General features: G+C 42.7%; 1 protein-coding gene across 3 annotated transcripts in view; it reads right to left on the bottom strand.

Moving 5' to 3' along the window:
- LOC141110711 (carnitine O-palmitoyltransferase 1, liver isoform-like) overlaps positions 1-26,888 on the bottom strand; it is a 196,610-nt gene that overhangs the window by 131,449 nt on the left and 38,273 nt on the right. For all 3 annotated transcript variants that reach the window (XM_073602241.1, XM_073602239.1, XM_073602242.1), the window contains exons 2-4: positions 11,502-11,665; positions 6,109-6,248; positions 4,513-4,684 (exon numbers count right to left, since the gene is read on the bottom strand). In XM_073602241.1, the coding sequence (XP_073458342.1) occupies positions 4,513-4,684; positions 6,109-6,248; positions 11,502-11,642 (453 nt within the window). In that variant the 5' untranslated portion in view covers positions 11,643-11,665. The remainder of the gene's footprint in view (positions 1-4,512; positions 4,685-6,108; positions 6,249-11,501; positions 11,666-26,888) is intronic.

Genomic DNA, 26,888 nt, shown 5'->3' with positions numbered 1-26,888 from the left:
ACTAAAATGACAGTAAAACAACGCTAAAAATAGCGCCGCTTTACCGCTGACACCCGGGGCAGCTCGTGTGAAAGGGGTCTAAGTTCAGTTTTCTAGAGCGTTTGTACTGCATGGTCCAGTAGAGTATAAACTCTCCATAAGATTGAATGAAGAGTACAGTGTTCCTGCACTGGCCTGCCTCGAAAGATTTTGATAAGCATTACAGCTTTTTTTGTGGGCAATATTTTAGTTAAAGTGCAGACAGGTTAGTACAAGACTTGCACGGAGGGCTTGGGATATATATTACATTATTATATATTACACTTAAAGCATGTTTACAAAATTGTGCAAGCAGTAGAGCCCTGCACAGGTACTTTCAGCTTTAAAGCGGAGGGGCCGGACATTGCGTAGTTCGCCGCACAAGATTGCTGCGATCTTTCCCCTGAAGTGGGAGCAGATACCTGGATTTGACAGGTATCAACTCCCCCTCCCCTCTGAAAGGTGCCAAAACGATCCACAGAAGTTCAATTTCTGGGTGGAACTCCCAATGTCCTAATTATGCAAATTGTAATAACGCAAAAGCTAAATGTATGCAAAAACAATTGGTTGAGGGGGCTGAGCACCAGCCGCCACTGTTCTATATTCACTATCACAAGAGAAAACCCTCTAGGGGTGGGTCTATGTAGGCACTGAACAAACGTCTAATATATATATATATATATAATTTATTTATTGGTACAAAAGGGTAAAATCTGGTAGGACATATAGAGCGAAAAAAAAAAGATCATATATATTATATATATATATATATATATATACACATACATACACACACACACACACACACACACACACACACACACATATATATATATACACATACAAAAAAAAAAAAAATCGAACAAAGGTTAGGACAATAATGTGTTTCGATGAATCTTCTTCAGAGGTGTTAGAAACACAATGTTACAGAAAGTTTGTCTGAAAGGTAAGTGCAGAAATAAATACACAAGGCTACAATAATGTATATAAACAATACATATACATAAATGGTACTTTACTAACCCAATTATATAGATTGCATCAGTTTGTATGCCACTGTGCTTAAAACAAAGAGTCTCCCGCCGCACGCCCACCACCGGGCCAGATATGCCCCAACCCAGGTGTTGGCACTACAAAAGCTCCCCCAATGTAGCTTAGAGCTGGAGAGCACAAGGATCATATGAGGTCTATATAAAAGACACACAGAGGACACAGGCCAATCTGTGGAGATCAAAAGAAAATACTGTATTTATTGGCGTATAACACTCACTTTTTCACCATGAAAATTGGGTGCAAATATTGCGTGCGTGTTATACGCCAATATTTCAATTTTAGCTGCCTCGGAAGGGACAGGGAGGGGGGCAAGACGAGCGCCGTCAGATTACCGGTACATACAGTGAGAATCTTCTGTTTACTTGGTGGCCTCTGTAATAGGAAGTCCCGTCTCCTGGGCCGCCATTGTCTATCATAGGAGATTCTCACTGTATGTAATCTGTCGGCACTCGTCCCGCCCCCCTCCCTGTCCCCTCTGTGCTGCAGATGGGCATCGATCAGGCTGCACTGATGGCAATGGTGAGGCTGCTGCATTGATGGCAATGGTGAGGCTGCTGCATTGATTGCAATGGTGAGGCTGCTGCATTGATTGCAATGGTGAGGCTGCTGCATTGATTGCAATGGTGAGGCTGCAGATGGGCATTGATTAGGCTGCATTGATGGCAATAGTGAGGCTGCAGATGGGCACTGACCCTTATTTTGCTTCAAAGTTCCTTATTTAAAACTTAAGGATTTTTTTTCCTGAAACTTCCCTCTTAAAATGAATGTGCGTGTTATATGCCTGTGCGTCTTATACGCCGATAAATACGGTAAATAAATTGAATGACAATGAAGACGATGTCATCTAGACATCTTATATGCACACAAGTGATCCACCACAGGAGAACACCCAGGGGAAAAGGTGAATGTCAGTTAACAAAATTAGAAGAAAAACGTATATCTCACATTTTATGCGATGGTTGTGGACGGTCTTGGAAACTCATACAGAGTATGGAGCACCAGACTTGAAATCTAAGGAGCTAAATGAAACAAAGTCAAAGAAGGTACCAGAGAGGAACAAAGTAAGTACCCAGCATGTAGAACGGTCCATATAGGTATAAAGATAGCAGGGAACATAGTCCTAAAGTGTCTATACCTTAGACCCCTTTCACAGTGAGGTGCTTTACAGGAGTTTAAAGCTCTAAAAATAGCACCTGCAAAGTGCCTGTAAAGCGCCTCTCCTTTCACTCCAATGGGAAAGCCCGAGGGCTTTCACACTGGAGTAGTGCGCTGGCAGGACGCCCAAAAAAGTCCTGCAAGCAGCATCTTTGAGGCGATGTGGGAGCAGTTTATACACCGCTCCTAAAGCGCTCCTGCCCACTGAAATCAATGGGCAGCGCCACCAAAGCGCCGGCAAAGAACCGCTGCACCTTTCAACCCTTTTTTGTCCGTTAGTGGCGGGTTAAAAGCGCCCCACTAGCGGCCGAAAAGCGCCACAAAAACAACGGTAAAGTGCCACTAAAAATAGCGGCGCTTTACTGCCGACGCCGCTCAGCGTGAAAGTGCTGTTAATATCAATGACGGTCTGCTCACAGGACATGCAAGCTGCCCCCGACTGCTAATCTGTGAGTATGTCCATTTAGAAGAGTCACTGCAGTTTGAAAACTGACCAATAGAAAACCCTATCCAGGGTTAGATGGGATGCCAGCCAATCGGGTGGTCCCGGCATTCAATAGGCTCCAGCAGAGGGGGGAGGAACTTCCAGCCGCAGGGCGCATGACGTAGTCCTGCCCATCAGGCGGAATGACGACCGCGTCATGCGCCCGCATGGGACGTGCTGGTGACAGTGAGGCCCAGTGGGGAACCATGCCTCGCTGTGGATCATGAATGGCAGGACAGGGACCGCCCACAGGAGGCGCAGCCGGATGGGCTGCGCAGCCAATGGGCGGAGACGGCTCACGAGATGGAACAACTGGAGATCCATGGAAACCAAGGTGGAAATACATCAGCTGATGAGCATATATAACGGCCACACCAAGGAGGGTGGCCCGGGTGCGCCAGGCAGAGTAATTGCACACTAAGCCGGGCACTAGGCCGCATAGTGGATGAGCAGCAGGAAGGGACAACAGCGCAGGACATGTGGTGAAAAGCAACGTGGCATGTGCAAATCATGGTCTCCAAAATATAGGGGACCAGAATGTTGCGTTAGTCTTTTAATGAGCATAATACCAATTCCATACTGCAAAAAAAAAAAAAAAAAAAACACCATAATCATACATCTTAATCACCAAATATAGTTTTGCATCAGCGGCCGCATGACGTGGGTCGTCATTCCGCTCGTTTGGGGGGGGGGGGGGCTATGCCGCACGCCCTGTGGCCAGAAGTTCCACCCCACTCTCTGCTAGAGCCTACTGAATGCTTGGACCAACCGATTGGCTGGCATCCCATCTGACCCTGGATAGGGTTTTCTACTGGTCAATTTTCAAGCTGCAGTGACTCTTATAAATGGCCATACTCACAGATTAGCAGTTGGGGTGCAGCTTGCACATCCTGTAAGCAGACCGTCATTGATATAAAGGTAAAGACACTTTAGGACTACGTTCCCTGCTATATTTATATCTATATGGACCCTTCTACATGCTGGGGTCTTACTTTGTTGCTCTCTGGTCCCTTCTTTGACTTTGCTCCATTTAGCTCCTTAGATTTCAAGTCTGGTGCTCCATGGTGGATCACTTATGTGCATATTAGATGTCTAGATGACATTGTCTCCATTGTCATTCAGTTTATTTTCTTTTGATCTCCACAGATTGGCCTGTGTCCCCTGTATGTCTTTAAATAGATCTCATATAATCCTTGTGCTCTCCGCCTCTAAGCTACATTGGGGGAGCTTTTGTAGTGCCAACACCTGGGTTTGGGCATATCTGGCTCGGTGGTGGGCGTGCGGCAGGAGACAGACACCAGTGCAACTTGGTGACCCCTTCATCTTTGTTTTAAGCACAGTGGCATACAAACTGATGCAATCTATATAATTGGGTTAGTAAAGTACCATTTATGTACATTATTCTAGACTTGTATATTTAGGTCTACATTTACTTTTCAGACAAACTTTCAGTAACATTGTGTTTGACACCTCTGAAGAAGATTCATCGAAACCCATTAGGAGGTCATAACCTCTGTTTATGATTATATCTAGAGATATAGATAGATATATCTATCTATATATACACACATATGCATGACCAGATTTTACCCTTTTGTACATATAAATAAACCTTTTTATATATATTAGACGTCTGTTCAGGGCGTACATAGCCCCACCCCTAGAGGGTTTTCTCTTGTGTATATACTAGGGATGATGGCACCCCCCCCCCACCCCACTATACTTACTATCAAAGCAAACTGCACGCCGTTTTACATCCCGTACAACAGCAAACCGTGCACGTATACATAAAATCCTCTTACCAGCCACAGCTTGGTGGTGGCAGACATCTTGCCATGCTGTTCATACATCCAGCCATGGTACGATAAAAGTTGCTTCAAGATGTAACGCATAGTCATAATAAGTGCAAACCACAGGCCTGTGGAGAAGAGTAGGGCACTGATAATGCTCTGACCCTGGTGAGATAGGTATCCACTGCAAAGACATGATGAAAAGAAATCACCAATGGTGTAACACATTATTAAAGCTAACAGAACATATGGGACATCTGCATTTTTATAAATTCCACCAGGATTTAATGGAATCTAAAATGGCCACATAATTCATAATTCGAAGGCAAACTCAAAAATAGCAGAACCTTTTCAGTGACAAAAAAAATAAAATAATTGACAGAAGGACCTGGACACAAAGCCCCTACTCAACACATTTGAGCTAAGAAGGTATATCTTTGGAAAAAAGCTCTACTACCATTATTTCCAAAGAGATTCTCCTGTGTAAGCTCTGCTGTCAAAGCAGGCAGTGGGTACAGACAACATTTTTCAGATATCAACCCTCGACCTGCATTTTTAGCTGTTCAAAGAGGTCTTGACTAGACATGAACCATTTTCAACACTTTTTTCAAAGATGCTACCCTGCTTTTACCATGTTTCTGAAGAGCTCTGCAATACTTTGATTTGTAAAGTGTTGCACAAACTGTTGGCACTACATAAATTATGAATAATAATGCTAATAACACCACACATTTTCTATTCTTTGCCAACAGGACAGGGAGGCTCTTTATTGCAGAAGAGACATGCAATGTTCCTTCTGAAATAAAATAAACTTACAGTATATACTCAAGTATACTCGGCTTATACTCGAGTGAGCCGTACAGCAGGCGTACCTTTGATTACTAAAACAGCGGGTGTCTCCCACTGTGTTATGCAGTCTGTTCAGCCGTGCATTGCAACAAAGCCCCGGCTCCTTCTCATCCGTGATAGAGGAACACTGATACAATGCTCAGAAACTTTATCAGTGTTCCGTCTATCATGGACAAGGATGAGGCGGGGCTTTGTTACAATGGACGGCCAACAGACAGACTGCATAACACAGCCGGAGACACCTGCTGTTTTAGTAATCAAAGGTACAGCTGCAAATGGGCATAGTGAGGCTGCAAATGGGCGCAGTGAGGCTGCAAATGGGCGCAGTGAGGCTGCAAATGGGCAGTGTTTACCCAGTAGCTGCTGCATTTCCCCACCCTAGGCTTATACTCGAGTCTATAAGTTTTCCCAGTTTTTTGCAGTAAAATTAGGTGCCTTGGCTTATACTCGAGTATATACGGTACCTGCCTGTTCGCAAATCTCTACATAATGTAAACAGAACTGCATATGCTCAGCTCCCTTTACACTTGCAGCACAGTGCCATTGTTCTGGGATAAATTATATCATCCCACACAGGCCAAGATGGCCAAAGACCAGCACCTGGTAAAAGATGGGTAAAAGTTGCTGGCGAGGGACCTTGCAAGCTTCAGACTGTTGGAACAAAGGTATTGACACCTTTAGTTTAGCTTTAGAATGTTACATTTTGCACCCCATTATGGCCAACATTACTACCATCCTGCATTGCTCCTCTATTTATACCTGACTGGCAGATGTTCTTTGATTTTGCCAATCATTCCCATGGATGGGTCTACACGAGCATACATCGTTCCCATGATGGCAATCACCACAAACAGCCAGCTTGAAGGACTGGCAGGATAGACACCAGTAATGAAACTATTCTGGAAAAAAAAAGAACAGTAAATGCATTAAGGCATGTGTACATTTCTGTAGTACATTCACTTCCTTTTCTCCTTTGTGTTATCTCTATAAACAAATCTGCAAATACATAAAAATACATTTCCTCTTAACATGATATGACAACACAGAGATTTTTTTTATTTTGAATCCCAAAACCATGTAATGTCAGCCCTCATATTTCTGAGCCAATAAAAAGAACACAGATCTCTCATCTCCTCCCATTCCTTGTGTACAGTCAGAGAGCACAGGAAGTTACCAGTTCACAAGTTTTGTGGTAAAACCAAAAATCGAACATATATCCCAAAAATATCAAAATGCATATTTTAGCAGACCAAAACAAAGCAAATAACAGAAATTGTTGGGGGTTGCATACACTAAATTATAGCACAAAAGGAGACACAAAGGTTGACAAAAAACATAGCTGAAACTGAAAAGAAAGTATAGTGAGTTTTCAGTGAGTTATTATTCTGAGTTTTTATTACAGGGTTTGCCCTAAAAGTGGTAGTAAACTGCTGAAAAACAAAAAAAACCCTGCAAGACAATCTCATAATGTGCTGCATACTAGCACATTATGAAATACTTGCCTTAGAACGAAGCTCCCAAAGCGTGCCCGGTCATCACTGAGGGGGCCGACATGTTCCCTCTGCGTTGCTTTCCGGTTCGTGGGCTCCAGCGCTGAGTGGTTGGAGCCGTAATGACGTCACTCCTGCACGCGGGAGTCCTCTGTTCCAGCACGATCTGCCGAACCTTCAGAGCGCATGCGTCGCTGACGTCAGCAGCTGCATGCAGGGTGAATATCTCCTAAACCTGCACAGTATAGGGGATAATTTTACCTACAGGTAAGCCCTATTATAGGCTTACCTGTAGGTAAAAATGACCAAGCGGGGTATACAACCGCTTTAAAGCAGATCTAAAGGACATCTTTCCAATGTAAGGGAAATGCCCTCTTAGACAAAATGTCAAGAAGACAAGTGTCTCCATTGAAAGATTTTTCCCTCTATTCTTGTTCTGGTGGCAACTCAAAATTTTGTATGTACCCTCAGATTCACCTGGTGATCAGAACAATTGGATACAGCAAATCTAACGGGGCACAGACAGAAATTGAAAACCTGAGAGTGGTTTCAACCCTTCACTACTCACCACGGTGCATGCCAGGCGGGGGGGGGGCACAGCCAACTGACATACAGTAGCTAAAGTGTCGAATGCTACTAATTTTAGGGAGCCTACAACAGCGGAATGTAGAAGACACAGGCTACCAGAAGCAATTATAAGAGCTCTTCCAGTGCAGAAGACATGCATTTATTTTAAATTTATTTTTTTAGACTTACAGGGTCAGGGGGACTAGGGGGAATATTTTGAGCTTAGATGACAAGAGTGTTAGTCTCAGCATATGGAAGGACTTCTTTACAGTAAGAGATGTGAAAAAGTGCCTCAAAAAAGTCCAGATGTGGTTTTAAGTACACAAAATATAACTACCTATTAAAAGATATAAGAAAAAAACTCTGTACTGTAGATTGTTTAATATCCGATTGCCTGTGGGGATCTGGAAGAATTTTTTTTGGAGCAAATCAACCCATGCTTTATAAAGGGTTTTTTTTTTTTGCATTCATCTGGATCAATTTAGTCTGGATCAGCTAATTCTAACTAATATCTTTTGGTTGAATGCGATCCAAACCTCAGACTGCGATTTCTCTGTGCTACGTGGTTCTTTTATCTGTAGGAGTCATTTCTGACAGCCTTTCAACCAAAGAGAAAAAAAGGCGGTGGGGGGAGGAGAGCTCCCGCACACAGACTGTGATTGACAGCCACTGATGTGCATGTTCCCCTATAGTGTGAGGAGGGGTGTGTGTCCCCACCAGTCAGACTCAGAGTTCCTCTCCCTGAGCTGTGCAGTGTGCAGATCCCTGCCCCCTGCTTCGTGCTGCTGAGAGATGCTGACAAGTGTAAATTTTGAGCTTTACAATACTGTACAGCAGTGGTCTTCAAACTGTGGCCCTTTGCTTGCCTTTATCTGGGCCTTGGGGTACTATTCCACTAACTGATACCAATTATGAATCACCATTCCCCTACTGACACCATCATTGGGGCACTATTCTTCCCACTGAAAAACAATGAAGAGGCATTGATGCCAGGGCATTTTCTACTCCTACTGGCCACAGTCCGGCCCCCTTAAAGGCTTAAGGATAGTAAACTGGCCCTTTGCTTTGGAGACCCCTGTTCTACAGGACACATGGCTGCAGATAAACAGGCACAGCTTAAGTAGGTAGATTTGTTTCATCTCTGTGTATCATCTGAGGCCAGTCACTTCACTGGTTATATGTATGGGTTTTACCCACTTTAATGCATTAGGATATAAAATGCCCACTACCTGTTCTGATCCCCGTCCCTAAATGCTTACCCCACTCTTCTCACTTTCTGGTGTCACAGGAGACACAGAGCAGCATAGGCTCTTGCTCCTATTATTCAATCGCATTTGCACAGGGAGTGTGGGTGTGGCTTACCAATGCGGTGTGTATAGATGCACACAGTCCAGCTGAAGAGCACACGCATATTGGTGCCTCCTTAGCCAGGGATTGTCAGGGTGTCAGATTTTGGATGGTACCTCTCCCCTTGACTCAAGGTTTACACAAAGTAACCAAAAGGTAAATAAGGAAGCAGCTGTAAATATTTCATAAAGCTTGCACAACCATAAGGCTTCATGTACACTGCTGGTAAATAGATGTTTAGGAGCAGTTGGGAGTTTTTTTCAGCTGCCCCTGAACTCTCCTCTATGTTATCTTATTAGTACATGTACACAGGGTCATTTATAGTTGTTTCTAGGCAGTTGAGTTCAGAAGCATTTTTTGGAAAGCAAAAAAAAAATGCATTCAGGACGGATGTTCAGATGCATTTGAAGTGCCAAACGCCTGTAGCAGCTTGTAAATGTGTGTAAACCCGGTAACTCGCAGTTGGCCGTGTTTCGTTTACAGGTGTTTTTAATTGAATACAGGTACTCCTCGTTTAATGATTTACCTGTTTACTCACCACTCGAACTTATGACCAGCTGTCCCTACCCAAATGACACGCTATACATCATTGTATTGTACAGAAATTTTGTTTGTGTTCTGAACTTATGCAAATTAAAACAACGTTATTGAGCTGGGGTTGTGTGTTTAGACCTTTTTTTCACAATACAGTAAAGTACAGTATAGTAGTAAAGAATGCTTAAAATATTGATTACTTGTGGCTCCTTGTTTAACAACCAATTCATTTAGCGACCTGGTTGTTGGTACGGAACCTGGTCGTTAAGTGAGGAGTACCTGTATTGGAAAAAAAAAAAAAAAAAGCTTCTAAAACGCAAACGCAGCATGTAAATGCGGCAAAACGGACGTTTCTAAACATCGGTTACTATCTGTCAAGTTAAATTGTTAAGGAGCGGTTGTAAAACGTTCCATGTACATTAAAGTGATTGTAAGAGTTATTTTAAAAGAAAAAAAAAAAAAACTAACAAACATATACTTACCTCCACTGTGCAGAGTGGCCCCGAACATCGACTTCTGGGCTCCCCCAGCGGCTCTCATGGCTTCTCCCCACATCAGATTACCTTGCAGGCGCACTCCCCAGTCCAGCATTCGGCATCCATAGCCGCTGAATGTATGACTCAGCCCTGCCCCCCCCCCCGCCCCCATGTCATTAGATTTGATTGACAGCAGCAGGAAGCCAATGGCTGCGCTGCTATCAATCTATCCAATCAAGAATCGAGAACCCCCTGCAGAGAGACAGTGCGTCCCCGCCGGGTCAAGTTCCAGGGCTCAGGTAAGTAAAACGAAGGGGCGGGTCACTGTCAGGTGTTTTTTCACCTTGATGCATTAAAGATGAAAAAACACAAAGGTTTACAACCCATTACCACAGTAGGTCACATGATGTCCTTGACTTTGTGAAGGGATATCTGAATGATGCCTGCAGCTAGAGGCATCATTCAGATATCAATCTTTGCAGCCAGAGATTCCGTGCACGATAAGAATGATCATAGCGGCAGTTCCGCCACTTGATCGTTCTTATAGGTGACGGGAGGGGACTTCTCCCCCCTCCCGCCGCCATCCTGTGCTTCTCCGGGCTCTCCTGTGCCATCAGGGGCCCGGAGAAAGAAGCGTCCGGCGCCGGATGACGACGATAGAGATTACCGATGACCCGATGGTCACCAGTCATCTCTATGACCGTCGGAGGCCCGGGCGTGACGTCATAACGGAAGTTCCCAGAAGTAAACAAAGCCGCGATCACGGCTGTCAGCATGAGATCGGTGAATTTTTTTCCTCAATCTCATGCTTTCCAGCATGGGGGAGAGATGTGGGGTCTTATTGACCCCGTATCTCTCCATAAAGAGGACCTGCCACAATAGATTCCTATTACAAAGGATGTTTACATTCCTTGTAATAGGAATAAAAGTGATCAAAAAAATAAAAAATGTAATAAAAAAAAAAAAATAAGAAGTGTAAAAAAAAAAAAAATTAAGTAAAATAAAAAATAAATATAAAAAAAAAAAAAACAAAAAAAAAAAAAAAACACCCCTGTCCCCGGAAGCTCGCGATCAGAAGCGAACATGCATGTAAGTCCCGCCCACATATGTAAACGCTGTTCAAATTACACACGTGAGGTATCGTCACGTGTGTTAGAGCGTGTGCAACAATTCTAGCACTAGACCTCCTCTGTAACTCTAAACTGGTAACCTGTAAAAAAAAGTTAAAACGTCGCCTATGGAGATTTTCATGTACTGAAGTTTGGCGCCATTCCATGAGTGTGCACAATTTTAAAGCGTGACATGTTAGGTATCTATATACTCGGTGTAACATCATCTTTCACATTATACAAAAAAAATTGGGCTAACTTTACTGCTTTGTTATTTTTTAATTCATGAAACCGTTTTTTTCCCCCAAAAAAGGCGTTTGAAAAATTATTGCGCAAATACCGTGTGAGATAGAAAGTTGCAATGACCACCATTTTATTCCCTAGGGTGTCTGCTAAAAAAAAATATATATATAATGTTTGGGGGTTCTGAGTAATTTTCTAGCAAAAAAATGATGATTTTTACATGAAGGAGAGAAGTGCCAGCCCAGTATGGAAGTGGTTAAGCCTAAGAACTTTATTATCAAATCAGGTTCCTAGGTAAGACATGCTATGACTGCTTCTTTTTATCATTGCATAAATAAAGATGCTGGAACAGACACACAACACAAAAATCATGCCACATTGCTTACCTTGAGGCGAGCTAGCTTCTTCTTCCAGGATCGGAGCCCTGAGATGTAAACCTGTTTAAGAGCCTCATGGCTTAATCGAAGGTCAATACCTTCTGGTGTAACTGTAAACTGGAAGGCCACAGCCTGGTGGGCTTCTGCCATTGTGGTAGTTCTTCAGTCCAAAGCTATTGTGAAACAAAAAAAGAAAACTGTAATTAAATAAAGTATCATAAAACCCTGATCTTTTATGTTGGCTAGTTGTAAAAAAGATTTATGCTCAAAACACAAAAAGGAAATTGTAGCGCTTATTCAGGGCTGGTTCACACCAGAAGCAGTCCAGTCAATTTAACATTGATTCAAATGACCCCAATTCACACCAGTGCAGTACCTTCCAATCCAATCAACAAAATTAGAACATGTTGCATTTTTTCTGTGTGGAACGTATCTGGAATGTGGCAAAATGCATCAAAAACGCACCAGTGTTTTTGAAAATTTCTCTTAGTGGAAAATCCTATACCCTGGCTAACATATACCATTCCTACAAGACAAGGAATTGGTCGCACGCTATTGCTTGTGAATCGTCTACCATTGCCTGTATCTGACTCTTTTTTGACAATAAAGATGACATCGAGATAATTTGGAGTTCCAGTGTGCAACCAATTCCATGTCTTTTTCATCTTCCACGGTGGTGAGCCGAGGTCTGCACCTGTGATCCATCCTGCACCTGAGTTTGCCTGGAGCGGTGTGCTTCTCTCTGTTCTTTGCTGCGATATAACATTCCAAACCAGGACCAAAATAACTCATACCATTCAATATCTCCATAACCTAATGGACTTCGCTGAAGGAGTGATCCTTCACGCTGGAGACTTCAATAGTGACCTTAATCCTGCATTGGACACTTCATCAGGCAGAAGCTCTATTTCATACGCCCAAATTAATAGATTAAAGAGATTTCTTGTCTAACATAACTTGATGGATATTTGGCGCATTCTCCACCCTATGGACAGGGATTTTTCCTGCTACTCTGCAGCTCATAACTCCTACTCCCACATTGATTTTTTTCTTGGTAAGCCATTATGCCTTAACATACCAACCTCAGAGTAGGATCGCTAACCTAGTGTGGTCCGACCATGCGCTGGTGTATCTGTCCCTTTCCCTACCTGATTTGCCTTGTCACGACTGGACACGGAGATTGAATGACTCACTATTGCAAGATGACATATCGACAGAAATTCGCACCACTATTTCCAATTTAATTTCTGACCATGGCAATGACGATAGCTCTGTCCCAATCCAGTGGGAGGCATTCAAATGTGTGTTATGCGGGGTCTTTATCAAACATGGCTCTAGACTTAAAACAAACCCGTCTTGCCCAGATATAAGAGTTGTCACTTCGTATCGCTGACCTGGAACGGTCCCATAAACTAAACCAATCTCCGACCACACAACTTACCTTATCTGATGCTAGACTTAGATTACTGCACCTATTCGAGCAGAAGACCTTGTCCATAAGGGACAAAACAAAGCTGTTCTATGTTGAGGCTAACAAAAAATGAGGCCCTCGACATATCCTTGCCCAAAAATACTTTAACCCAACTTCAGTCTACATTCGTGTTTAAATGGCAGCAGAAGGCTATTAAGTACCTTGGAATTCAGATTCCTACCTCTTTGTCTACCCTGACAGATCTCAATTATATGCCCCTACTGCGGACGATTCATACGCGTCTTGAAACATACGATAAATCTAACATCTCTTGGTTTGGCCGTATGAATGTCGTCAAGATGGACATTCTGCCAAAATTTCTATACATCTTCCAGGCAATCCCTGTCCCCCTCTGTGAGGCTTCTTCCAGTCAATAGGGCTACTTTTATGTAGCAACATAAAAGGCCTAGGATTGGCTCTTCCACTTTAGTGTTACCAAAGATTAGAGGAGGTGTTGCTCTTCCTAACCTCTTGTTCCATTTCCATGCAGCGTCGCTAATCAGGATAGTTGATTGGTACCATAGTAAATCCACTAAGCTGTGGACGTCATTAGAAAATGATCTGATTTCTCCTGACCTCAGGTCGTTACCGTGGACAGACCCGACACACACCCCCTACTAACCTACTGCCCCTTATGACTGCTGATACATTACGAATTTACCAAAGGTTTGCTGTCCTCGAGACCTAGCCCTTGACCCCGCTCTTTGGACTCCATTCTTTCTCTCCGACTTGTGTTAACTCTAAGTTTCTTTCATGGCAAAAATCTGATGCTCCTCTGTTGAGCCATATGCTCTGAGCTGGTAAACCAATTCCCTTATCTTGCATGCTCTCTGCATGTCATAACCCGACTGGTGCCTGGCTTGAACACACTCAATTGACACACTTTCTGGACAAAATACCGAACATCGCCGACTTGAGTAGGTCGCAAACAGCCTTTGAGTCGTTGCTGTTCCAAGTTAGCAGACCAGACCACGCGTTATCCCAGATAAATCAGATTCTGGTTCAGGTCTCTTTCCCAGATCCACCACCATTCCTTTCAAAGTGCAAAACGGGAACTTAATGTACCTCCTGATAATGTGGAATGGGGAAAACGCTGGCGCTTTCCTTTAAATTGTCTATCTCATCTCATGCTCAAGAACTAAAATTACCGAATTGTGTCTAGGAGGCATCGCTGCCCGACTATTCTAAATAAAATTGATCCTCCCGTATCAGATACGTGTTGGAGATGGTTGTGGGCCCCCAGCAACATGACACACATATGGGGCACTTGCCCATGAATTACCCCCTTCTGGGGTAAAATTCTAAAACTCTATGAAACACTGGTGGGAGACTTTACGGTCTATGTTGCCGGGCTTCTATAAGCAAATAAAAAAAAAAAGAGCTTAATTCATCATTTTTTGACGGCTGCTCGCTCAGTTATCAATAGATCGTGGTGCCAAACGGCGATCCCTTCTCTAGCTGACTGGGCTTGTGAAATGGACAAGATTGATCACCTAGAATGTATGGTTGCGTGGGATGCAGAGAAGAGTAAATCCTACACCATTATGTGGACCGTATGGTTGCACTTCGGGTTCTCCTCCAATTTTGCTGATTTTGTAGCAGATACAATTGATGCTCCTCCTGGGCCCTATCATGTGTAAATGGCTATCCCCCCTTATCTTTCTGTATTTTTTTTTTTTTAACCTTTACCCTTGCTCCACTACCCCTCTCCCCTTATTGCTCCTTACCCCCCACCCCCCTTTTTCCTTTTTTTTCCCCTCCTTTCTTTTTTGGTTTTTACTTTATTTACCCTTGTTTCACGTATACGAACATAAGGTTATGGTCATTTTCACAGTGGCATCACCATATTTTCATGCCATATATGTTGAGCATGGTTTTCTACAACTTTGTTATTGGTGGACTATGGATTAATTATTAATACAGTCATTATGCTCATTTTACCATGCCTTCAATACCTATATTTTATCGTACTTATGCGATACTGGTTCTATTATTGTGATATCACTGTATACTTTTATATCCGTTAAAGTCGGACTGATACTCCCATGCTTTCATTCTGTATTGTTTAATCTTGCCTAAAACTTAATAAAAACAGATTCAAAATAAAAACGCACCAGAACGAACATATTTTCACTTGTACTGAAGAAAAAAAAAAAAAAAAAAAAAAAGGAGGGGGAAAAATGCATAGGAACTCATCAAAAACACACATGCAGAAACGAATTGCAACACAGAAATTGTGGTGTGAACCAGCGCTCAGTGAGTATATTATGCTGCAATGCAATATTTATTATTATTGTAATGTTAATCCTAAATCTGCCAGGAAATAGCTGAATAACAACCTGTCTTGCACTGGTGAGCCCTACTTCATAGAATCTATCGTTCCATGCATTGCACTGATGGACAGTAAGCCTGAAACAGGTGTATGCAATTTAGAATAAATGGCTCTATATTTAGCTCTCTGTGGGCTATAAGCCAATGGTTCAGGATGTATAGTTCATAAAGGAGTATAAAGAATGTATTTACATGGCTCTATCCACAACCCAAAAAAGAACGAGAAAAAGTTCCCTTATTTTTGGACTTGTGATGAAAGTGAGAATTTCTAAGACTCTACAGTGCTTGGAACTGAATTAGTGAGTGACATTTGGGCTACTTTTTGCAAAGTGGTTACACTTTCTTGTTGTTTCCCAAGCCATTACTCCAAGGCAAATTTTTGATAAGCAATATGCCTGAAAAAGCTGTATTCAGTTTGAAATAATTGGTTTTAAAACATTAAGCTATGTCTAGGCTATAAACCAGCAGTTCTGGATGTACAATTGGTCGAGGGGCATAAAGGAATGTGTGACATTTATTTTCAGCGGCACCCCAAAGACTAACTGGATGCACCTTCGACACAAATGTATTGCAGCACATCACAACACATGGTTGCATGCTACTGTGTCCATTTATTGCAGAGATTTACTGCTTTAAAGTGGAGTTCCACCCAAAAATGGAACTTCCACTTTTTTAATTCCTCCCCCCCTCCAGTGTCACATTTGGCACCTTTATGGGGGAGGAGGGAGCAGATACCTGTCTAATACAGTATATGCTCCCACTTCCTGGCATAGATCACCGCGGCGCTTGCGGTGACCTGTGCCACTTCCGGCGCCTACCCCGTCCTCCCCCCAGGTCCCAGAAAGCAGGGACCTGAGAGGACGCGCAGCGCACGGCTTCACTTCCTTATTCCCAAACCGAGGATGGCGGCGGCAGCCGCCGAGAGCCGGAGGACGGATCGGCTTCAGGTGCCGACATCGCGGGCTCCCTGGACAGGTAAGTGTCCATACATTAAAAGTCAGCAGCTGCAGTATTTGTAGCTGCTGGCTTTTAATATTTTTTTTCAGCAAACCTCCGCTTTAAAGCATAACTCCACTTTTGTTGAAGAAAAAAAAAAAAAAAAAAAAAAACACTCCCCTCTGGGTGATCTATGTACATTACAGGGATTTTACCAAACTTTGTTGCAGATTCCTACCTTTTGTTATTCTGACTAAACCACTGTGTGTCTGTATCCATGTGGGAAAGTGAATCTAATGGGAGTGGTTTCATAATTATCAATCAGCTGCAGAGCTGCAGTTTGAAAGTGAAAGGACATTTTTAATAACACTCCATTACAATAGGACTTGTGTCACAATTGTATAGGCTAAACTATTTTTTACTTTATTTGCTATTTTTTCCCCCCATGAAAGTGGAGTACCCTTTAACCACTTCAGCCCAAGAAGGTTTTACCCTCTTAACCACTCGAGCCCCAGAAGATGTGGCTGCTCAATGACCAGGCCATTTTTTGCAATAGGGCACTGCGTCACTTTAACTGACAATTGCACGGTCGTGCAACGCTGTACCCAAAACAAAATTGACGTCCTTTTTTTCCCACAAATAGAGCTTTCTTTTGGTGGTATTTGATCGCCTCTGCAGTTTTTTGTACCATAAACAAAAAAGAAGAGCGACAATTTTGAAAAAAAACACATCTTTTACGTTTTGCTATAATAAATATCCCACCTTTTTTTTTCAAAAAAACAATTTTTTTCCTCAGTTTAGGCTGATACGTATTCTACATATTTTTGGTAAAAAAAAAAAAAAAAAATATTGCAATAAGTATATATTGATTGGTTTGCGTAAAGTAATAACGTCTACAAAATAGGGGAAAGATTTATGGCATTTTTATTATTTTTTTCTATAAAAATTCACTGATTGCTATATAAATGTCACTGGCAAAGAAGGGGTTAACACTGGGGGAGGGCGATCAAGGGGTTAACTGTGTTCCCTAGGTGTGTTCTAACTGTAGGGGGGATGGGGCCTGTCTAGGGCAGCGGTTCTCAACCTTTCTACTTCCCAAGTTGTGGGGACCCCTAACAGTAAAATTTTAGTAACATGGGTAGTCAGCACCCAAGGCAAGACAAGTAATTTGCGCCCCTAACCCACGGACATTTAGCGCTCCCTGAGTCCCTTCCACTCGTACAGTATTAAAACCCCCTTATGGTACATTTTATAATGTACCACTCTCTGTTCTCCTTTCTTTCTCTTTTATGTCTCTCTATCCTAATTTCTTGGGTTTTTTTTCCCCCATCCCTCTCTAGCCGTTTTTCTTGTTCTCTTATTCTTTCTCTCCCTTTTTCTTTGTTCCTCCCCCTCGTATGTATTCTCTATTTTTATTCAGTCTCTTAATCCTTTGTGGGGGGGGGGGGGGGATGGGATGTTGGGAGGAGATCTGATCAGCCAACTTAGGTGCTCATGATCAAGGTCAACTGCTGATCTGGGAACTGTAGTGGGGACTTTTGATGGCAACTATAATCACAGGTAGTGTTACTCACTGTGTCTCCGACTTTGTGGTGTCTCGTAGCAGTGACACCTATACCGAAATCAGGAGATAGGGTCTCCTCCAGCCCCTCCCATTTTGCATTCCCCACCAGTCAACTGACCTCTAGTTTCTGCCTCCCAGCCATGCCGTGAACTGAGTGGGCAGACGCGGGCTCCAGGAATAGCCCAGCTGGGCAGCCACAAAAAGGCTGGGAGAGTGGTGCGGGCTCCAGGAACAGCCCAGGAGTCTGTGACCCCTGGCAAATCAGCATTCAACCCCGAGGGGGTCCCGACCCCCAGGTTAAAAACCACTGGTCTAGGTCATAGTAGGAACACACGATCTATCTCTACTCCCCTGAGAGAACCGGGATCTGTGTGTTTACACACACAGATCCTGGTTCTCGCTCTGTCACGAGTGATTGCGGGAGCCTGGCGGTCATCGCACCCACCGGGCACTCGCATCGGCTCCGGGCACACGCGCGCCCCTAGTGGCCAAAAGGTGAAGTAACGTTGTTTTGCCCAGCCATGCCATTCTGCTGCAGTAAAACTGCGGCAGCTGGTCAGCAAGTGGTTAATGACCAGGCCATTTTTTGCGATACGGCACTGCATCGCTTTAACTGACAATTGCGAGGGCGTGCAACGCTGTACCCAAATAAAATTGATGTCCTTTTTTTCAAAAAATAATAATAATCTAATTTCTTCATCAATTTAGGCCAATAAGTATTCTGTTACATATTTTTGGTAAAAAAATCCCAATAAGCGTATATTGATTGGTTTGCGCAAAAGTTATAGCGTTTACAAAATAAGAGATATTATTATGGCATTTTTATTTTTTTAATTTTTTTACTTGTAATGGCGGTGATCAGCAATTTGTAGTGGGATTTCGACATAGCGGTGGACAGATTGAACACCTAGCTGACATTTTTTAGGGAACCAGCGACATTATTACAAAGATCAGTGCTAAAAATATGCATTGACACAGTATGAACAACACTGGCAGGGAAGGGGTTAACATCAGGGGTGATCAAAGGGTTAATAGTGTTCCCTCAGTGTGTTTCTAAACTGTGTGAGGGGATGGGCTCACTGCAGGGACACACTGATCCTTGCTCCTGATTAGCAGGAACACTAGATCAGAGTGTCCATGCTTGACAGCACAGCGTTCTGCTTGTTTACATCGGCAGATTGCCTTTCTGTCTCTGCAGGGAATGATCACGGGTGGCTGGTGAACATCGCATCTGCCGAGCCTGCTGATCGGCTCCCCCTGTGGTCAATCGGCCGGCAGTGCGTGCGCGCCCCCCAGTGGCTATTGACAAAGTTATGTACAGGTACTTGCCGCAGTATATGTACGGCAGACGGTCGAGAAGTGGTTAAGCTCAATACTTCTCTTCGATTCTGTCCATTGCAGTAACTCCCTTCCACCACTAGATGTACCCAGTCTTCCAGGCTGAATGACGCCCATTCAACCCAAAGACTGAGGACATACTGTGAGTTCAGGGAATCATTTACCCCACTTAAAAGACATCTCTATAGAAACCTGCACAGCCTCTTTAATGATGCAGAGAGCGAAATTAACGCCTTCACCATTGTTCTCTGCATTAAAGCAGTTCTAAAGTCAGAAGGTTTTTTACCTTCTATTGCATTAAAGGCCAAAATCCTTCTGTGTGCAGCAGCCCCCCCTTCCACCCCACTAATACTTACCTGAGCCCCATTGCAATCCAGCGATGTGCACGAAAACCTTGGCTCTCCAGGCACTCTACCTCCTTATTGGCTGAGACAGCTGCTTTCAATCACAGCCAGTGAGACAATGAGGAGAGGGAGGGAGCAGGGCTATAGAAGTGAAGGCCCGGAAAAAAAAAAAACAGAAAGATTCAGAAAAAAAAAACTTTTCGTTTTTTTTCCTGAAGGCTTTTTTGTTTTTTTCCCAAAAATTGGAAAAATTTAAAAAAGAAAAAAAAAAAAAAAAAAAAAAAATTGTGGAATATTTTAACATGATGAATAAAGTATTTTAAGACAGGGTGTTCAAATATTTTCCAAATTATTTCTAAAAAAAATGTATGATATCAAATTATTCTAATTTCTGTGCACTGAGTGAGGACAAGCAAGTCCTAGGTAACAAACTGAACCCTCCAAGAACAGTATGCAATTCTTCCTTTAGGAGGTGCTGTGCTGCTATTGTAACAAGAAAAAGGTTTCAGTTTTGCTTTTGCATGTTAGTGGGTGTGTTTGGTTTGTTCTGTCCTCTTCACTAGGCCTCAAAAGCATTGGAAGAAAATACAGAGCAACAAAAAGGACCTGAAAGTATATTCATTTAAAAAGGTAAGAGTTTACATTTATCCGATTCTGAATCCAGAAAATTGAATCATTTAGCTACATTAGTTTATCTTTATAAACTTTTGTGTAAATAATAATCTAATTACCAGTAATCTGGTTCTTCCCCCACACACAACCATAGATTAGTGTCTTCTTGCAAAGTAGTCATTTTTCTTGTTTTATTTCCTATGCCCCTCAGAAAAATGGTGAGACCAACATCTAGCATATGGAGGATTTTCACATTACAAGTTCTTCTGAAAAGAAAAATGCGATTTGCAAATATTGTCAGATGAAATATGCATTTCCAAATGCTACCAGGATGACAAAACACATTCTTGTATGTGTGTCCTGTAGATATTAAAAAACCCTTCATGGATTGAAGTGAATAGGACAACAATGATGACAATGCACATAGTTTTTCTCAACATTCTCGCAACAGAATGACTTTCAATCTTAACCACTTGCCGACCGCCTAACGCAGATATACTGCGGCAGCATGGCACGGGCAGCCAAAATTACGTCCCGGTGCCCGAGGCGGTCGGCATCGTTAGGTAAGCGATCCAAGGTGAGGGGGAATGACAATCTTCCTCTGCCTCTGTAATGTAAACAGCGGCAGAGGAAGTGATGTCATCTCTCCTCGAGTCGGTCTTTTTTAGTTCCGGCGCAGAGGAGAGAAGACATCAAATAAGTGCACCAAACACCACACATACAGTAGAACACTCTAGGCACACTTTTCACCCCCCTGTACCCCCTGTCACAGTGACACCAATAGCATTTTTTTTTTAACTGATTATTGCATTGGTGTCAGTTTGTGACAGTTATAAGTGGTAGGGCAGTTAGTGTTAGCCCCCTTTAGGTCTAGGATACCCACCTAATAAAGGTTTAACCCCGTGATCACCCCCCCGTTGCCAGTGTTACTAAGCAACAGTTTTTCTGATCACTGTATTAGTGTCACAGGTGACGCTAGTTAGGGAGGTAAGTATTTAGGTTCGCCGTCATCTTTTTAAAGCGTCAGGGACCCCCATATACTACCTAATAAAGGTTTTAAACCCCTGATTGCCCCCAAGTTAACCCTTTCACCAGTGATCACCGTATAACTGTTACGGGTGACGCTGGTTAGTTAGATTGTTTTTTATAGTTTCAGGGCACCCGCCATTTATTACCTAATAAAGGTTTAACCCCCTGATCGCCCGGCGGTGATATAAGTTAGGTTTTAGGGTCAGATAGGGTCTGTGTCGCCCCAGGCAGCGTCAGGTTAGCGCCAGTATCGCTAACACCCACGCATGCAGCATACACCTCCCTTAGGGGTATAGCATCTGAACGGATCAACATCTGATCCGATCAGATCTATACTAGCGTCCCCAGCAGTTTAGGTCTCCCGCAGTGTTAGCGGGATCAGCCCAGATACCTGCTAGCACCTGCGATTTGCCCCTCGGCCCAGCCCACCCAAGTGCAGCATCGATCGATCACTGTCACTTACAAAACACTAAACACTCATAACTGCAGCGTTCGCAGAGTCAGGCCTGATCCTTGCAATCGCTAACAGTTTTTTTGGTAGTGTTTTGATACAGTCGCTAACAGTCAGGAGCTTTTTTTACCTGTGAGTCTCACTAGTGTACCACTAAATTTAGAGCCCAAAATGGCAAATCGAAGGTACACTAGTGAAGAGGCCTACACGTTTCTGAGCATGACAGATAGTGAAGAGGAAGTCACTCATCTGTCAGATTCCGGCTCAGAATACGATCCTGTAGACGACAGCGGCTCCATTACAGATAGCTCTGGCAACGGAGTTGTGGTCCCTGCCAAGGTCAGGCGTACCAGACCCTGAACTACTACTTCTGTCGTTGATGTGCAGGAACTGCAGGTCCCTCGTATGGAGCAGAGCAGTATTAGTGCCGCTATTCCTTCTGGTGAACTGGCAAGCACCAGCGGCCTAGTACACCCTGGTCGTACATCCAGCACTGCAGTAACACGTGGTGACGTGGCGAGTCCTATAAGTGCAGTTCAAGCTGGTGAGGTGGCAAGCACAAGTAGCACAAAAATATATAAAATAAAAAAACACTAAAATAGTTGTCGTTTTATTGTTCTCTCTCTATTCTCTCTCTATTGTTCTGCTCTTTTTTACTGTATTCTATTCTGCAATGTTTTATTGTTATGTTTTATCATGTTTGCTTTATAGGTATGCAATTTTTTTTCATACTTTACTGTTTACTGTGTTTTATTGTTAACCATTTTTTTGTTTTCAAGTTTCACGTACGCCATTCAGCTGCAGAGCGGATTTATTTATCTTGACAGCAACAGCGTTTGCTCCCACAATACATAAAGCCATGACTCCAGCGCTGTCGGAGGTGATTTCACCACCACAGTTAAAAAAAGAGCATATATGCCGAAGCATGGGGGCAGCAGGGGCGGAGGAGCGATTTGCTCCTACCTTTTGCGGGTGGATGCCCCCATGCTTCGGCATATATATATTTTAGGCACAGGTTGCGTTAAAAAATGTTTTATTTTTTACTATTTTTTTTTGTATTTGCTTTGCAGGTATGGCAAGTCTTACTGTTATACTGTAATGTTACTTTGTTTTATTGTTAACCATCATTTGCTTAGCAGGTAAGCCATTCAGTTGCAGCGCAGATTTATTTATCTTGACAGCAACAGCGTTTGCTCCCACGATACATAAAGCCGTGACTCCAGCGCTGTAGGAGGTGATTTCACCACCACAGTTAAAAAATAAAAAAAGAGCATAGGGGCAACAGGGGAGGAGGAGCGATTTGCTCCTACCTTTTGGGGTGGATGCCCCCATGTTTTGGCATATATAAACGGTGCATGTATGCCCATCATTAGAAGTGGGTGGATGAAGGGAGGTATGCTAATGGTGGGCATACCCACCAATCTCTATTTTTCGTTCAGCCCACATGCTGCATGGAAAAAAAAAGTTTACAATATATGCCCAACAAGGACCAGCAACATACTGGTATGTTGCTGGACTTTGAGTGGTTATACCAGAATGATGCCTGCAGGTTTAGGTATCATCTTGGTATCATTCTTTTCAGCCAGCGGTCGGCTTTCATGTAAAAGCAATCCTAGCAGCTAATCAGCCGCTGATCAGCTAATCTGCTTTTACAATGCCCCCCCACCGTCTTCCACGTTTTTCTCTGGCTCTCCTGTCCCAACAGGGAACCTGAGAATGCAGCCGGCGATTCAGCCAGCTGACCATAGAGCTGATCAGAGACCAGAATGGCTCCAAACATCTCTATGGCCTATGAAACCGGAAGCTATGAGCATTTCATGACTTAGATTTTGCTGGATGTAAACAGCGCCATTGGGAAATTGGGAAAGCATTTTATCACACCGATCTTGGTGTGGTCAGATGCTTTGAGGGCAGAAGAGAGATCTAGGGTCTAATAGACCCCAATTTTTTCAAAAAAAGAGTACCTGTCACTACCTATTGCTATCATAGGGGATATTTACATTCCCTGAGATAACAATATAAATGATTAAAAAAAAAATGAAAGGAACATTTTAAAAATAAGATAAAAAAAGCAAAAAAATAATAAAAGCACCCCTGTCCTCCTGCTCTAGCGCAAAGGCGAATGCAAGTGTCGGTCTGGCGTCAAATGTAAACAGCAATTGCACCATGCATGTGAGGTATCACCGCAAAGGTCAGATCGAGGGCAGTAATTTTAGCAGTAGACCTCCTCTGTAAATCTAAAGTGGTAACCTATAAAGGCTTTTAAAAATGTATTTAGTTTGTCGCCACTGCACGTTTGTGCGCAATTTCAGAGCATGTCATGTTTGGTATCCATGTACTCGGCCTAAGATCATCTTTTTTATTTCATCAAACATTTGGCCAATATAGTGTGTTTTAGTGCATTAAAATTTTAAAAAGTGTGTTTTTTCCCAAAAAAATGCGTTTGAAAAATCGCTGCGCAAATACGGTGTGAAAAAAAAAGAAACACCCACCATTTTAATCTGTAGGGCATTTGCTTTAAAAAAAATATATATATTGTTTGGGGGTTCAACGTAATTTTCTTGCAAAAAAAAAAAAAATTTTTTTTCATGTAAACAAAAAGTGTCAGAAAGGGCTTTGTCTTCAATTGGTTAGAAGAGTGGGTGATGTGTGACATAAGCTTCTAAATGTTGCGCATAAAATGCCAGGACAGTTCAAACACCCCCCCCCCAAATGACCCAATTTTGGAAAGTAGACACCCCAAGCTATTTGCTGAGAGGCATGTCGAGTCCATGGAATATTTTATATTGTGACACAAGTTGTGGGAAATTTTTTTTTTTTTTTTTTGCACAAAGTTGTCACTAAATGATATATTGCTCAAAGATGCCATGGGAATATGTGAAATTACACCCCAAAATACATTCTGTTGCATCTCCTGAGTACGGGGATATAACATGTGTGAGACTTTTTGGGAGCCTAGCCGTGTACGGGACTCCGAAAACCAAGCACCGCCTTCAGGCTTTCTAAGGGTGTAAATTTTTGATTTCACTCTTCACTGCCTATCACAGTTTCGGAGGCCATGGAATGCCCAGGTGGCACAAATCCCCCCAAATGACCCCATTTTGGAAAGTAGACACCCCAAGCTATTTGCTGAGCGGTATAGTGAGTATTTTGCAGACCTCACTTTTTATCACAATGTTTTGAAATTTGAAAAAAGGAGAGAAAAAAAAAAAAACATTTTTCTTGTCTTTCTTCATTTTCAAAAACAAATGAGAGCTGCAAAATACTCAAGACATGTGGCCGAATACATTTTGGCCTAAATGTATGACTAAAATTGAGTTTATTGGATTTTTTTTTTTATAACAAAAAGTAGAAAATATTTTTTTTTCAAACTTTTCGGTCTTTTTCCGTTTATAGCGCAAAAAAATAAAAACCGCAGAGGTGATCAAATACTATCAAAAGAAAGCTCTATTTGTGGGAAAAAAAGGAATTTTGTTTGGGTACAGCATTGCATGACCGCGCAATTAGCAGTTAAAGCAACGCAGTGCCAAATTGTAAAAAGTGCTCTGATCAGGAAGGGGGTAAATCCTTCCAGGGCTGAAGTGGTTAAAAAGACAAAAAAGTGCTAAGTGGAAATTTTACATCTCTAGGCAGGGCCAAGCAACAGCTCTGTGTGCGAATGGACCCCATAGCAAGCTGCTTGGTCTGGCTGGGGGCACTCGGGAGCACCAGCAGAGGACCCGAGAAGAGGACGATCCGGGCTGCTCTGTGCAAAACCATTACACCAGAGCAAATAAGTATAACATGTTTGATATTAAAAAAAAATGCCTTTAATATCACTTTGAGGACTGCCCAATGCCAGACAAGTCAAAGGATACAAGATGTTGAGTGACTGACCTGAAGACATCCGAAAGATAGGTGTGAAAAAGAAATACAGCAGAGGACCTCCAGGAGGGAGCACTGGGGTGTGAAGGGGGGGGGGGGGGGGAGCGCAGAGATGGGCTTTAAAAACCCCAAAAAATAATTGCTATGTGAGAAACAAATGATTTTTCTTGGTACAGTTTGTTGTGTCAATCATAGCAGCTCCTCCACCACCATGCTGCGTAATTATACCCACTGATACTGACACTGATCTCTTGCTGTCACAGATCATACAAGAATAAAATTTCCATCCTGCTGTAAAATCTGTTTGCTTCACAGGAGCCACTTCTAGTAACTTTGCTGTTTTTGCACACAAATCAACCAAATGTTATGATGCACGTTTGTTAAATCTTTGCAGGATCACAGAAAACAATTGGATTTGTCTATGAGCAGCATAAAAGGAAACATCCAACATCTGTAGACACCCCTAGATTACAATCAGACATTTCACTGGAGAGCACCCAACAAAGATAAATTCCAAAAGTAAACAGCTGAAAAAAATAAATAGGTGGAGAAGAGTTTTTGTTTACATTCAAATTTCTATTGACTTAGTCTCTGATCATTATTTAAAGCGGAACTTCAGTCTTTTTTTTAACTTTCATCTATTAAATCTTCTGCCCTTGTTTTGTTTTAACTTTACATAGTAGGTGATGTTGAAAAAAAAGACACAAATCCATCAAGTCCAACCTGCGTGTACTTTTATGTTAGTATTACATTGTACATCCCTGTATGCTGTGGCCGTTCAGGTGCCCATCTAATAGGTTTTATGAAATTATCGATGCTCCCCGCTGAAACCACCGCCTTTTGAAGAGAATTCCACATCCTTACTGCTCTCACAGTAAAGAACCTCTACACAGTTTAAGGTTAAACAGCTTCCCTTCTAATTTTAGTGAATGGCCGTGTGTCCCTATTGTGGGGTCACCAGTATGGTATTTGTACATTGAAATCATATCCCTTCTCCAGAGAGAATAAGTTCAGTGCTCGTAACCTTTCCTCATAACTAAGGTCCTCCAGTCCCTTTATTAGCTTTGTTGCCCTTCTCTGGACTTTCTCGAGGTGCAGCACATCCTTCCTGAGGACTGGTGCCCAGAACTGGACACCATACCCCAGGTGCGGCCGTACCGAGTCTTGTAGAGCGGGAGAATTATCGTTTTATCTCTGGTGTTAATCCCCTTTTTAATGCATGCCAATATTCTGTTTGCTTTACTTGCAGCAGCTTGGCATTACATGCCACTGCCGAGCCTATCGTTCACTAGGACCCCCAGGTTCTTTTCCATCCTAGATTTCCCCAGAGGTTCTCTCCCTATTGAGTAGATTGCATTCATATTTTTGCCACCCAAATGCATTATTTAACATTTTACTACATCAGGCCCCTTTCACACTGTCGGACCGTTCAGGTCTGCCTGTCAGTTTTGCTAGT

The sequence above is a fragment of the Aquarana catesbeiana genome, linkage group LG10, assembly GCF_042186555.1.
Source record: "Aquarana catesbeiana isolate 2022-GZ linkage group LG10, ASM4218655v1, whole genome shotgun sequence".
In the NCBI taxonomy this organism is placed as follows: Eukaryota; Metazoa; Chordata; class Amphibia; order Anura; family Ranidae; genus Aquarana; species Aquarana catesbeiana.
The sequence above is the reverse complement of the archived record's forward strand: the minus strand, read 5'-3'. Positions and strand labels throughout refer to the sequence as shown.